This window comes from Hirundo rustica, chromosome 11 (assembly GCF_015227805.2).
Source record: "Hirundo rustica isolate bHirRus1 chromosome 11, bHirRus1.pri.v3, whole genome shotgun sequence".
NCBI classification, from domain to species: domain Eukaryota; kingdom Metazoa; phylum Chordata; class Aves; order Passeriformes; family Hirundinidae; genus Hirundo; species Hirundo rustica.
The window spans coordinates 7,458,108-7,473,177 of NC_053460.1; the positions used below are offsets into that span (position 1 = coordinate 7,458,108).

Sequence of the window (15,070 nt, forward strand, 5' to 3'; positions counted from 1 at the left end):
GAGGTGGGGGAACACCCCCCTTCGGGCAGCCCTTCCCAGATGCTGAACCCGTGGCGACCCGCGGCAAGGAGAGGGCGAGAGACGGGGCTGTGCTCCAGGGTGCTTTTATTGTACAGAGAAGGGGCAGGAGAACGGCCCCACGCGGGTAAGAGGGCAGGAGGCGGCAGCTCCAGAGCCACGCAGAACCGGGGACCACAGCACAGGAACCCACAGCACCGTGGGGCAGCACCTACGGCGTGTGCGGCATGGAAAGCGGTTTATTGCACAAAGGACAGCAAGCAGCGGCTGTCGGCATCGAGCCAGTAAACAAGCGGCATGGGAGCGGAAACCTTCTGTCAGGGAGCGGCAGGAGGATCCAGCCTTGCAGCAAGTGTGGCAACAACGTGCACTAGACTGGGACAGGAGCACCAGACCGGACCTGTCCCGGCTCCAAAGCGCACACAGCTGCCCTGGGCAGGAATGGAAAATGAGGACTGCCCTGCTAAATACCCTGGTATGGCTGCAGAGGGAAGAGATGCCAGTGAATGGAGACAGCTCATGGACTCAAGAGGTAATGCCTCCAGCTCCACTCCATCGTGGGCCAGTGGCCAAGGATGGCCCCACATCCCAAGGCAGACAACTTTTGGGAATTTGTCCTCCCCAGCAACACCTACGTTCAATGCCATAGGCTTCAGTTTCAGCTCCGTGACACTAGCTCGCACCTGGACAACCTCAGTTCACGCTCACTGTGCTCCTGGGGCCATCGGTGGGAACTGCCTCTTTCTACATGGGATTCTCAGGAGATAAGGTTTCACTGGTCATGTAAGAGCCCCTGTGCTAGCATGGCCCTGAGAGGGAATGTTTGGTGCATAGAAGGGACAGGATCCAGCTGCACAATGACAGGATGGAGTCCCCAGCTCAACGTAGCCATGCACCAATTTTATTTGGATTAAAAATCAGAGTCCAGTAAGTCGCAGGACCTCAGGGACACTCTGTTTAGAAGGACAGAATGGTTTCTGAGTCATCAGCTCTCAGATTTCTCTCAAGATCTCTGTTTTCTGGTGTCACCAGAAATGTGGTTGAACAGAGCAGAGGGATGCCCCACACCTCCACATGAGGGGGATACTGCAGGGCCAGCCTCCGGACTTACAGCTTTGGGACACACACAAAGACTGCAGGGAGAGCTGCTGGAGGTGTAAGACTGGACTGCTGGGCTTAGGACAGGAATGGGGCAAGGCAGAGACCACCAGAGAGCAGTTTTCAGAGGAGATTCTTATTGGGGCGGGGGGGTGAGAAATCGTTTCACCTCCAGGTATGAGAAAGTTTAAAAGAGGGACACTGGTCTGTCGCACACACTGATGCCACTGTGAATTACACTTGAAAGGAGAGTCCCAGATGGAAAGAGCAAAGTCAACAACAGAGCAGAGTTTGGTAGTGAGAAGTCCTCAGAGATGGTTGTCAGAGGACAGCTTTGGTGCTGCCCAGCCCCAGGCTGGGATGATGGAGGAGGATGAAGCCTGCTGGCAGCAGGGACTGGCTGAGGAATTTGGAGGAGCACACCAGAGCAGCCCTCCAACTCAGCCCATCCAGCTCCCTGCCTGCTGCTGCTTGGGCCAGCAGCCAACAGCCCCACAAAGCCTTCTGATGGAGAAATGTGTGCGGAAAAGCCATTGGTGCCTTACGCTGGTAGGATGGCATTGCTAAGCATTTGCTTCCTCCAGCATAGATAGGTGCTGGGGCTGATGGAGAAAGATGGACAGCAGGGAAGAACGGCTGTGATGAGCAGGATCCAGCAATGATGTCCCTGGTCCACAACACAGGGTGGATTTGACTAGGCCTCTATAACAACTCATCTACAAGATACATTCAGCAGCGGCTTCAAGTGCTGTGGTTGGAAGTATTCTGCTTGTTTCTTTTCCCTCCCCATCTTCAACTGGTGGGGAAGGGAAAGCCACCAGCTCCAGGGCACCCCTTTGTCTTTACTTTGTGACTTGATGGATGGCATGAGCCAGGTAACCCACATTGCCTGACGTAACTCCCGCCACAGAGATGCGTCCATCCTTTGTCATGTAGACTGAGAACTCCTTGATCAGCCGTTCCACCTGGGGTGAAAGAGCAAAGTTCAAACTGCAGGCCAACCTCTGCTGTGCCAGCAAAGTGCAAATTTACCCAGCCTGCTGAAACTCAAAGCAAACTGGCTGCCAGCAGATAGGGCATCCCACTACCTGCGGAGTACCCTGTGCACCAAGTGAGATGCTGCTCAGCTCAAGCAGCAACACTGCACATGTTCAGCTGGAAGAGTCACCTCACTTGAGCTGACCTTTAAGGTCACTTCAGAGCAGCACCAAGTGACTGCTTGCTTTGATAGGCATGGCAACTACATTTACTTTCAACCTCCCCAAGTACAGTAGGACACAGTGCAAAATCGGGATCCCCATGATGTGCCAGTTCTTAGGGCTTGGAGGATGTTCCTCTTGAGGAAGAGATGCTGACAAGGGCTCATTTTGGCATCTGCAGTCAAAAACTTACTGACAAGGACCACTAATGACACTGAGACCACTGGAATTGCATTTACCTGCTCAGGTTTCAGCCCTGTGAAGCAGAACATGCCAATCTGGTCAGTGATGTGCTGCCAGTTGTGGGAGGATCCCTCTTTCTTCAGGTTGGACACCAGCTGAGTCCGCATGCTGATGATCCGGTCAGCCATGCCCTTCACCTCTGTGAGCCTGAGGAGCCAACCCAGGAACCATTCAGAGCAGGGCTGGAACACACCAGTGCTGCTCTCCCCACCCCAGCTATTGAAAATCAATCTCTCCACCTGGAGGGGCCCCATAGGGGGATGGATGAGCATGAATATGTAGCTCCAATTGGGGGAGCTGCTTCTTTCTCTTGATACCCAAAGGTGACCTCTTTTTATTTATTCCATTGCTGCTGGACACTTCTACCAGATTACAGACATTTCTCACATCTGAAAGCCACAGGTCAGTAGGATACCTCATGGCAGCACTACTCAAACCCAGATAAAATAGTATCTACAGATAAACCAAGAGTGCAGGCATAGCATTGCCAAACAGGCCCTGCTCCAAAGCAGCATAGCTAGGAAATATCTGCTGGGCCCCGGATCAGGCACAAGTGTCAGGCTGCCAAAAGAACACAGCCCCCAGTGAGGCCACAGCACACTGCCAGCCTTTGTTCTGCCAGGCCAGCTGCTGGGAGGGACGCAGCACCAAGAGGCTGGGAAAACAGCACAGGCTGACGCCAAGAATCAGGCTTAGGGCATGAGGGTTACATTCCTGGGGCTTATTTCCAGGGGGCTTACGCTTCCACTTCCCCCACATGAGACACACTACATGGCTACACCACCTCAGACTTTTATGTTTCTTGGATAAGCAGCTCCTGCAGCCCTCAATCCTTCGGGAGCTTTATCCCCTCCTTTTCAGTGTTTTCTTTCTTGGTAACACAAGGAAAACCTGTTTGTGTCAGGCTAACCTGACACCAGCTGATGCCAGGACATAAGCTGGGATTTCTCCAGAGTAAACACGGTTCTGACCACTCCTGAAGCTAAGAGCTGCCTGTGACAGCAGCACACTGTAAACACAGCACAGGGCTGCACAAAGAGACCTCACTGTCATGAACATTACAGATTTCTTCTTACCACTCCTTCCGTAGGTCAGGGGTGTTCAGGATCATAGAGGCAATGCGTGCTCCATTCACAGGTGGGTTGGAATACATGGGGCGGATGAGGATCTTCAGCTGTGATTCGACCCTCTTGGCTTCATCTGCATCACTGCAGATCACTGTGAAGGCACCCGCTCGCTCTCCTAAAAGAATCACAGAATATTGTGAGTTGGAAAATCACTGAGTCCAGTTTTTGGCCCTGCAGAGAACCCCAAGAATCCCACAATTCCTGTGTCTGACACCATGATCACAACACTCCTTAAGCTCTGTCAGGCTTAGTGCTATGACCACTTCCCTGGGAAGCCTGTTCCAATACCCAATCACCCTTTAGGTTAAGAACCTTTTCCTAATATCCGGCCTAAATCCTCCCTGACACAGTTCTGTGTCATTCCCTTGGGTCCTGTCACTGGCCACATAGAGCAGATGCTGCTCTTTGGGGTAAAGCTGATGCCCGTGATGAGCTCTGCCCTCAGTCTTTTCCAGGTTGACCAAGCCAAGTGTCCTCAGGTGCTCCTTGTATGGCTTCTCTTTCAGACCATTCACCATCTCTGCAGTCTTCTTTGGACACCTTCTGAAAGCTTTATATCCTTCTTATACTGTGGCACCCAACACCACACAGCTTTAGTAGGATCCCTGTTCTCTAGAAGGGTCTCCACCAGCTCCTGATTGGGTTATCCCTGCTCAGTACTGCAGGATGAACACAGGCAGCAGGAAGACAGTGGCTGCTAAACCCTGGAGGTACTGGGATCCCACCAGCAGTCTGGATGAAACCATTTCCTCTCCACGTGTCCTACTCACCGTAGAGCCCCATGTTCTTAGCAAAGGACTGTGACAGGACGATGTTGATGCCCTGCTCGATGAAATACCGCACAGCCCAGGCATCCCGGTTGATGTCCCCACTGGCAAAGCCCTGGTAGGCCATGTCAAAGTACACAAGGAGGTTCCGTTTCTGCCAGCAAAGATGGAAGAGTGTCACAGAAGCTGAGCACCCCTCCAAATAGCAGGCAGCAGGATGAGAAAAGCTATGCAAACAGCAGTCTGTCCACCTGCAGCCATTCTCCAGAAAAAGAGCCATTCCCCTTCACTCACCACAGGGAAAGCAGTCCAAAATCTGCAGCTACCCACCACACATCAAAACAGCAGCTAAAGACCCTCCAGTGCATTTATGGGATGTGCAAGTCTGGCCCAGGTAGGAGAATGAGATTCAACAGTAATAAAACAGTCTACTTCAATGTCTTCTGTATTATCAGTTTCCAGGAAAATCACCTGGGAACTCTCTAGTTGGCTAGGCAGATACCCTAGATGGACTGCCCCGTGGTCAGGAGATTTACCCTCCTGTAGGCCACAGAGGTCACTTTGATATCTACCAATTCTCAGGATCCTACTAACGCCAAGTATCTCCAAGCCAAATTTCACTAGCTACAGGCTTGATGGAGCAGCAGGAAGGAGAAAGTAGAACCTGTCCCTGTCTATTTCGAGCTGAAGCTTGCAAGGAGACACCAGGCATGAGAGATCTTCCAGCATTTTTAATACACCAACATTGGGTGCTTTGCTACAGCAATCACAGCTCATGCTTTCAACCCTGCTGCTCTCCTTTCAGGTCTCCCTACTCCAGCTTCCTGGGAAGGTGCCAGCAGAAAACCCACCAGTCAGCTAGAAGCTTTCTGGGTGCATTTGGCTGGCTCCTGTCAGGAACATGACACCTATCCTGGCTTCAGGGAAGGGAATAACCTTTAGTGAAGTGAAAGCCGGGTGCCACTCATAAAGGCCAGAGATGTGGTTTTCCCAGGAACGACACAGAACCCCTGGGACATTGCTTACCTTCACCACAGATGCCAACTCCTTCCATTGCTCCTGCCGGGGATCCACCCCAGTGGGGTTGTGAGCACAAGCATGTAGGAGGATGATGCTCTTCTCTGGAATTTTCTAAGGAAGACGTTACAGAGAATGAATCATCAATGATATCGGAGCACTCTCCTCAACACATGAAACAGCTTAGATAAGCTCTGTGCAGCTTCTAGCCTTGATTTAATGCCTTCAGGCATCATAGAATGATAGAATATTCCAAGCTGAAATGGACCCATAAGGAATCCAACTCCTTGGCCCTGCACAGAACCACAATGTGCACCTGAATTTTCAAACACTCCTTGAACCCTGGCAGACTTGGTGCCATGACCACTTCCCTCGGGACCCTGTTTCAGTGCCAAACCACCCTCTGGATGAAAAACCTCTTCCTAACATCCAGCCTAAACCTCCCCTGATGCAGCTTCATGCTGCATCATCACATATAGGGTAAAGGAACATCACCCTTTTCCCCACATGACCTCCCTTCTTCCAGGCATGGAAGGCAACTCACAGAAATGTCATCCATGGCTCCAGAGAAGTCAAGGCTGCATGTCTTGGGGTCATAGTAGCGATAAGCCTGAAGCTGCATGCCAGCATCACGGAAAATGGGAGTGTGATTGCCCCAGGACGGTTTGGGTAGATACACATCACGGCTGGCTTTGAAGAATCGTTGCTGGCCAATAGAAAGACAGAGTGTTCAAACAGGCTGAATACATTCAAACAGTTCAGAAAACCCTAAAAATGCATCTCTGATCAAAATATAGCCTTTCGTTCCACTGCTGTCCAGGCACTCACCAAAAAGTTGGCTCCAATTCGCAGAGATCCAGTCCCAGAAATACCCTGCACAGTAACATACTGCAAGGAAAGAAAAAAAAAAAAAAAAAAAATCTGAGTCTGAGTAGCCATGTTGTGTTACAGGTAGAGAACACAGTCACTATGTCAGCACTGGCAGCAGCACACCAAAACAGGGACAAGGGGCTGGAGGGACCACAAGGGTCAGCAGCTCCAGCTCCAGGGCAGGGAGCTGGGCCCCCTGGCAAGGTTAAATCTCCCCCTTGGACAGGGCTGTTTCCCCCCAGGCTCCAGAGGAAGCAGTGATCCGTGGGCCCAGACAGCCCACAACTCAGAAGCATCAACACCCCACCAGTTCTTCCACATTTGCTGAGCACGCACATACCAACCGTGTGTCCTCCCTGCCCCCTGTGTCCCGGCCTCTCCTTACCCGGCCGCTCTTGAAAGCCTCACTGTTCTCCCCCAGAGCCAGTTCTGCAGATGCCCGGGTGAAATCCGCTAGTCCCCCGATGGGCAAGTACTCCTTATCCATCTTCTTGGCTGCTATCATGGCCTCCGCCTGGAAGAGAGGACACAAGCTCAGAGAGGAAGGCATCACCGGGGAGAGAATGATGGACAGCTGAAGGTCACTTCTCTGCACATTTGCTTGCTCGAAAGGGGCAAAGGCTGCTTTACAGGAGTTTCCCTGCAGGGCTCATTCCAAGCAAGGGGCAGCAGTAAACATTTCAGATAAAACCCTGCAGCCACCAGAGCCCTCAGTGGGTGACAGCATTTGTACAGTGAAGCCAAGGAAATCTGGCACCAGAAGAGAGCACCGCTTCCAGTCCATTACAAGTCAATGCTGCTTCACAAGAACACACTTTGCCCAAGCAGGAATTGTCCTGCAGGAAAGCAAGACTTGAGTGCTACTGAGAGGCAGATATTATCTCTATATAGGAGATATCCCCAAACCAGGTAGGGCAGCAAACCTTTTGCAGGGCCTTGCCATGCTGGGAGTGGCACAGACCCTGGCAGCATTCACATACCACCAGGAAACTGTCCCTGTGACACCATCCAGGCTCCCTGGTTGTGACCCAGCTGCACAGAGAGAGGAAGGGCAAGGGATGGCTTTAAACACGACACTGATGAGACACATGGAAAAGGCACGCTCCCTGTCAGTGCAGCCAATCAATGCATGTGTCAGCTGCCAGCTATTTAACAGCCTATTTCTACCCTGACAGCCCTAAAAGACCCCATAATCCCCTCAAGGGCAATGTCCACACCCAGCTCCCTGGGCTGGAGTTTTAGACTGGTTTATGGAGAAACTGGTAACATCGGCTCAGCAGAATTTCTGAGACTAATCCAGAAAGGGGCCAATGTCAGCTCCTTCCTCCCTTGTGGGGTGCCCTAAAAGAACATCGGCCTAGTCAAGAAACACCTTGAAGTTCTGAGAACAGTGCACTGGAGGGCTTATGGAAGTCAACAATGAATTAGAGTTACCTGAATGGGAACAAGGACATGTATGTCCTGTACTAAACGGCTCTGTCATGTCTCAAAAGCATTAGTCCTGCTAAGGGAGACATCCAGGAATACTGTCCTGCTCTGTTAGAGACAAAGCTTATTTTAAGGACCAACAGACAAAACTTGCTTAGTGACCTTCCCCCTCCCTGACTCCCTCAGAGTACCTGGCACGTGGATCTGGCTCTGCTCAGCAGCCAGCACCCAGCTCACCTTGCGAACGCAGCTCAGGACATACGGCTTCCCGTTGTCATCCCGATATGCCCCCACACCCAGGTTCATCTTCTTGGAGTTGGTGTCACGCTTGTAAGCTTCTGTCACCCCCAGGATGGGGTCGGGGGGACCCATCTCCACATGGGACCACCATGAGCTAAAGAGAGAAACAAGAAGCTAAGCATAAGGCTTGAGAACTGGGCAGAGATGTACACCAACAGAAACCCTCAAGGGAAATCTTGTCTTTAAAACCACTGAAAAAGGTAGAAATAGTGTTCAGAGAATTACCCAAAAAACCAAACCAAACCATTTAAGTCACATCATATATTGCAGAATGGGTGAAGAGCCTCAGTTCATTGTGGCTGAAGATAACTGACTCCCTGTCAGTCATTAGCATGTTGAAATGCTCCTGTTTGCCTTGTGTGCTAACACCACGAAGAGCCCAGGAAACTGAAGCCTTGAACTCTTATGCTCTGGACAAGTGCCCAGAGCCTGCATGTGGGACTGCACAGGTTATTCCCCTCCAGGGAACCTTGGCCAGACTCAGGTAATTGCACAAAGCATCAGTATGGAATCTCTTCCAAACTCCTGGAAAGGCTCTAGTACATGAAAACTAATTTGTTTTCCTCCCAACATTGGCTGACAGAACAAAGACATTTCCACTCCTTGCCCTACAAACTCTGCCTCCCCGGGTGTTGTAGACAAATGCTGTTTTCCAGGAAATCACAGAAGACAGTTTCTTCCCTATGTGACAAGTGACAAGCTCTGATGTGAAGACCCTTCCCCTGCTGTCAAGCACAAAACCTCCCTGCTTCAGGAAGAGCTTTGTGTTCCCCCAACATGAGGAGCCACCTGCCTCTGCTCTGCTGGCAGCACACCCTGAAGATGGAGAGGCTCTCTTAATGTCAAGGGCAGAGCACACCATGCTATAAAAAGAAACCTGTTATTTCCTTTGGCCACAGTCTCTGCCCTGTCCCACGTACAGGCTTTGCAGACAGTGAAGGAGCAGCAGCGTGGTGTTTTTTAACCTGCTTGCCAGAGGGCTGTGGCTGTCACAGCCCCCTCCTGAAGGCACTGCATGCAGCTCTGAGTGTCCTGACTCACCACAGGCACCTACTCAGGTCCCCCAGCTCAGTGGGGAACAAAGGGTGCAATACAAAGTAGATTGGGTTTATCTCCTGGAGGACAGAACTCATGCCTTGATTGCTGAAGGAGAAGCACACAGACAGAGACACATATCAGCTTTACTAAGCTTTGCAGACCAGGAAAGGCTGCTTCATCTGATAATAAGATCTTTTCCCAACTTGGGAATGCTGTCCTGGGGCTGGTCCCTGCCCCAGGCAGTGCAGGCAGCCTAGAGCCAGCCCAGGGCCAGCCAGAACTCCTGCTGAGTGTGTAGTGAAGACTCTAGGCAGATACAGATTTGTGAGTAGGGGGGCCAGGGGGGTTAAGGAAGCCCTAACTGATCAGCAGAACTCACAAAATCATCTTTCTTCTCCACTCTGTCCCTGTTTTAGGTCCATTTTGGCCGAGTTTACTCACTACAGAAAAATTTTGCACTGTCCCATGTATATGTAGATTCCATCTCATGAAGTCCCAAACATCATTTGCCCTCTTCAGACTAACTGCTCTTCCCATCTGTACATTACTTCCAAATATTAAAAAAATCCTGTTTCTCCTTTTGACAGGCTTTGAGGAAAAGGTAGAGCCACCTCAGGTAGTTCAAGAATGGAAGATGTGCTTAATGTTTTTTAAACCACTAACCAGTCTTAATTACCTCTTAGGTTTAGGATTAGCTTGGAAAGGAGGATGAGTCAGTCATGCCACCAACACACACCCTCCAGAGAGGGACAGGGGCTGCAGCCAGTGTGGAGGGAGTGGACCTGGGGAACCAACCTGAGCAGAACACGTCAAGGGGAGTTGTCAGAGCAAACTCTTGGGCGGCTTTGGACAAACCCCTTCCAATTTGTTTCTGGCAATGGAGAGGCAAGGAAAGAGGAACAGTGTGGTATCAAGGGCTGCAGGAGTCTGGCCATCTCTTTTAAAGGGCTGCTACTCTGGAGATGGTGACAGCACCTTCTTTCTGCTGGGCCTTTTCCCAAGCAGCTTACAGTGTTTGGGGTATTTAGGTCCTGATCCTGCTAAGGCTTAGGCAGGTCACTGAGTTTTAACATACTGCAATTAATGCTGATCCCGCCGGCATTTACCTAAGCTGTAGCACTCCAGAGAGTTAAGTACTTTTGTTCTGATCCGGTTTTTGTGTTGGCTTAAGGCACCAAAGGGTAGGTTTAGGACTTATTTTCACATTCTCAGCATGACCGTTTCCAGGTGAAACAAGACTCCTCTGGGTGTTTCCAGGGAGGTGAGCTTGCAGCAAGACAGGAGAAAAAAGTCTAGGCTGAGTTGTCCAAACACATCAGGATACCAAAGAGATCACAGAGGCAAAGCTTTCCAAAAGGGGTTTGGGAAAAAGAGATCTAGTAGGGGTCCAAGGCCACAAACCCTACGACACTGCTACCACATTACTGTTGTCCCTGCACTGCCTTATATTTTATACTGAGCAATTAAAAGAACATTGGGCTTGAATAAAGGTCAAAGCTATAAACTGCGTATGTCTGCCAGGCCAGAGGTATTCAGCGCAGAAAAGTAACCAGAGGTAAACTTAAGCTGGGGTTGACCTACCTGAGGCATACTCAATATAAGCCAAAGGAAGCACATTCTATAGCTACAGAAGGTCAGAGTTTAGATGCTCATCAGAGCTGGTATCCAAATAGTCTCTGTAGTCTTCAGCCGCATTGGTCTTCTGAGCTGGTTTAATGCACAGCTGCAAGTGCAGTGGGACAGAGGGGGTGGGAAAATGCACCAGGAATTGCATAAATTTCCAACACCTTTCAAAAATATATGTGGAACTTATGCCTCAAGTGCACAGACCTAAGAAGTGCTTAAGGATTCAAGCCAAGCCTGGAGAGCAAGCATTTACAAGCCCAGTGAAGGTTTCATTGTGGAGAGGCCAGCCCACATTCCCTGAGGTACAGCCACATAAGATACCGGATTTCAGAAGCTTTGCCAAAGCCCCCACAGCAGTTCTGCAAGCCTGAGCAGAGTGAGGGGCCAAAGGCTGTAGGGATGTACGTAAACCACATCTAAAGCAAATATTTACACAAGGACAATGCCAACAGGCTGCTGGCTACTACAGGGCCTTTCAAGCCTACAAATTCCTTGCTCCAGTGAGCTTCGGGTAAGCTTTCCACCAAGAAAAGTATTTAAATAGCTGTCTTGTGATACATTAGAGCAGCAGACTGAGTTATCACCCTAATTAACATTTGTGTGTCATCGGAGCCTTTTTAACCATTTCCTATCTCTTTATCTCTGTTCTGCTTTCAGAAAGAGCATTCTCGGCATGTAGTAATGGTGACAGCTGGGGCACCACATTCTATTGCTGAAGATAAGGAAACAGAAACTGCTAATCAGTGCTTGGCTTCCCTTGCTACATAAGCCACGATTCCTGAACAGGAAAATGGGGGTGTGCACAGAGGCTCCTTACAAAACTTAACAACCTCTCCTGGGTGACCTCACTGCAGTTTGGTAATTTATAGTTTGCTGTATAACAAGCTTGAGAAAAGCAAAGCTTATGCCAGCAGGCTCCATACTTTCCACAGGCCTGCTACAATCCACGGGCACAAAACACAAGTTCTACTCTTGTGCCCCTGCTGAGAACCACAAGGCTGACTTAGAAGCAGCAGTGACCGCTGGAACAGGGATTAAAAAAACCCCACTGCCTTCCTGCTCTGATGTAGGCTGGAAACTGTTTCACAGAGACCCCCCCACTAGTGAGGGCCAGGAGTCAAAGAGTTCCAGAGAGCAGCAAGCCCTCGTCCAGATCCCTCTTCACACTCTGCTTTCTTGGCCATCTGATCTCAGTGATATTCCCAGCCCTGTGGTTCTCAAGTCAGCTGTACTTCGTGGAAACTGTTCTGGGCTTTTCACACAGCTCCAGCAGCGGTCTAGCATCCTGCTATCCAAACCTCTGCTGACCAGAGACAGCAGAATCCAGAGCTGCCAGTGCAGGACTGGTCCTCACAGAAACACGGTCCCTCCCACCGCTCCTGCCAGGGTTTGTACCCTGAGGGCACAGCTCTAGCACAGCCAGCACTACTCCTGCCTCCATGGATCCTGGGGTAACTGCAGACCTGCTGCACCGTGCATGATCCCCAGGCCCACTGCACAGTGCAGAGGTCCCTTTGGTCCCACTACACTGGGCAGCCAGACAGCACCACCTCACCCCCATTTCACAGTACACAAAATCTGGGAATGGTCTGGGCTGGAAGAAACCTGAAAAATTACCTAGTCCAAACCTCTACCTTCCACTAGACAAGGATGCTCCAAGGCCTGTCCAATCTGGCCTTGAAAGCTTCCAGGAATGGGACAGGCACAGTTTCTCTGGACAACCTGTGCCAGGGCCTCACCACCCTCACAGGGAAGAATTTGTTCCTAATATCTAATCTAACCCTGCCCTCTGTCAATTTAAATCCATTTCCCTTGTCTTGGCACTCCATACCCTCGTCAAAAGTGCCTCTCCAGCTCTCTTGTAACCCCTTTAGATACTGGAAGACCACAACTGGGTCACCCCTCTCTTCCAGGTTGAATAACCCCAGCTCTTTCACTCAGCCTTTCCCCATAGAAATGGTGCTCCATTCCTCTAATCATCTTTGTAGCCTCCTCTGGATTTGCTCGAACAGGTCGATGTCCTTCCTGTGCTGGGGTCCCAAAGGTGGATGCAGTGCTGCAGGTGGGGTCTGAGCAGAGCAGAGGGGTAGAATCCCCTCCCTTTACCTGATGCCTACGCTGCCGGTGATGCAGCCCAGGACACGGTTGGTTTCTGCGCTGCGAGCGCACATGGCCGGAGCACGTCCAGCCTCTCATCGACCACATCATTCATGCAGCACAGTGTACACCACTAGCAGCACCCCGGTCAATCATTTAAGGCACAGCGTGTCCCCAACCCATCGGTGAAGGCCCAGGGTGTCCCCAGCCCGCCATTAAAGGCACAGGCTCCCCCCGGCCCCGTTTCTCGGGGCTCCCCGGTGCCTACGCGCCCTCCACGGCGGCGCCTCAAGGGCAGGCGGGGGGCGCCGGGCTGGGCCGCAGCCAATCAGAGAGCGAGGATCCCCTCCCCAGCCAATCCGAGCGCGGCCCGTCCCCCCGGCAACCCCCTTCCCCGGCGCGGCGTCAGCCGCTGCCGCACGGGCAGATCCGCTCCCCGCAGCCTCCCCCCACCGCCACCTCGGAGCGCGGCTCAGCCGCGGGAAAACCCCTCCGCCGACACCGGCGGGCGGCCCCAGGGGCCGAGCCACCTCTCAGCCCTCACCTGGCGCGGGAGGCGGCGGCGGCGAGGCGCGGGGCGGCGAGGAGCCGGCGGCTGTGCAGGAGCGCCATGGCGGCAGCAGAGCGGTGGCGGCGGCGGGCGGGCGCTTCTGACCACGGGCGCCGGCTGAGCGCTCCGCCCCGCGCATGCGCCGCCTGCGCTGGGCACTGCCGGCGCTGCCCCCTGGTGGCCGCTGCGGGTCAGTGCAGCCGCGCCGCCCGCCCGCTCGGTCCGGGGCAGTGCCGAGCTGTGCCGAGCAGTACTGGGCTGTACTGGGCTATACTGGGCTGTGCCGGGCAGTGCCGGGCTGTGCTGGGCTGTGATGACCTATGCTGGGCTGTGCTGGGCAGTGCCGGGCTGTGCCGGGCAGTACTGGGCTGTGCTGGGCAGTGCTGGGCTGTGCCGGGCAGTACTGGGCTGTACTGGGCTATACTGGGCTGTGCCGGGCAGTACTGGGCTGTGCTGGGCAGTGCCGGGCTGTGCCGGGCAGTACTGGGCTGTACTGGGCTATACTGGGCTGTGCCGGGCAGTGCCGGGCTGTGCTGGGCTGTGATGACCTATGCTGGGCTGTGCTGGGCAGTGCCGAGCTGTGCCGAGCAGTACTGGGCTGTACTGGGCTATACTGGGCTGTGCCGGGCAGTGCCGGGCTGTGCTGGGCTGTGATGACCTATGCTGGGCTGTGCTGGGCAGTGCCGGGCTGTGCCGGGCAGTACTGGGCTGTGCTGGGCAGTGCTGGGCTGTGCCGGGCAGTACTGGGCTGTACTGGGCTATACTGGGCTGTGCCGGGCAGTACTGGGCTGTGCTGGGCAGTGCCGGGCTGTGCCGGGCAGTACTGGGCTGTACTGGGCTATACTGGGCTGTGCCGGGCAGTGCCGGGCTGTGCTGGGCTGTGATGACCTATGCTGGGCTGTGCTGGGCAGTGCCGGGCTGTGCCGGGCAGTACTGGGCTGTGCTGGGCAGTGCTGGGCTGTGCCGGGCAGTACTGGGCTGTGCTGGGCAGCGCTGGGATGTACTGGACTGTGCTGGTAGGTACACGGATATGCAGGACTCGACTGGGAGGTAGTGGACCATGCTAGGCTGTACTGGGCTGTCCACTGTCCTACACTATACTGGGCTGTAGTAGGCTGTACTGGGATATGGGGGACTCAGCTAGGACATAGTGGGCCATACTAGGCTGTGCTGGACCATCTTTACCAGGCTGTACTTGGCCATACTGGGACATACAGGATGATACTGCACCATAGTAGGCTGTACAGTGCTGTACAGGACTGCACTGCACCATAGGGAGCCATACAAGTCTACACAGGGGAGCTTTGGGCCACAGTGAGCTATACAGAATTGTCATACACCAGATGGGACTCTACAGGGATATACAGAGCTCTACTTGGCCATATGGAGCTGTACAGGATTGTGCAAGACTGTACTGGGCCATGCTGGGCTCTGTGGGGCTGTCCTTGGTTGCCCTGTGCCATTCTGGGGTGTACAGGGCCACATGGAGATGCAAAGGTCTGTACTGGGCTGTGCTTAGCCATATAGGACTGTACAACACCACACAGGTCTGTACTGGGCCATACTGAAATGTATTGAGCCACAGAGGGATGTACAGGGCTGTACTGGGCCATACTGGGCTATGTGGGGCTGTACTGGGTTGTACATGTCCAGAAGGGACTGCACTGCACCATACTGGGCCATGCAGGTCTC

The 15,070-nt window shown here is 52.8% G+C and overlaps 1 protein-coding gene across 1 annotated transcript; it reads right to left on the minus strand.

Moving 5' to 3' along the window:
• Positions 1 to 88: 88 nt before the first annotated feature.
• On the minus strand, positions 89 to 13,483 carry GOT2 (glutamic-oxaloacetic transaminase 2). Its single transcript, XM_040075327.2, has 10 exons — positions 13,373 to 13,483; positions 8,005 to 8,161; positions 6,725 to 6,853; positions 6,298 to 6,357; positions 6,014 to 6,175; positions 5,479 to 5,583; positions 4,456 to 4,606; positions 3,635 to 3,800; positions 2,555 to 2,705; positions 89 to 2,081 (listed from the first exon to the last, which is right to left on the minus strand). The coding sequence occupies exons 1-10, from the start codon at positions 13,438 to 13,440 to the stop codon at positions 1,959 to 1,961; spliced, it is 1,272 nt and encodes a 423-aa protein (XP_039931261.1). The 5' UTR covers positions 13,441 to 13,483; the 3' UTR covers positions 89 to 1,958.
• Positions 13,484 to 15,070: the final 1,587 nt, after the last annotated feature.

Coding starts and splice junctions, on each gene's coding strand:
- GOT2 (XM_040075327.2), bottom strand. CDS start 13,440: ATGGCGCTCCTGCACAGCCGCCGGCTCCTCGCCGCCCCGCGCCTCGCC. Junction 3,801..4,455: donor TAAGAACATGGGGCTCTACG/GTGAGTAGGACA, acceptor TGATTCTTTTAG/GAGAGCGAGCGGGTGCCTTC. Junction 2,706..3,634: donor CCTGACCTACGGAAGGAGTG/GTAAGAAGAAAT, acceptor TTGGCTCCTCAG/GCTCACAGAGGTGAAGGGCA.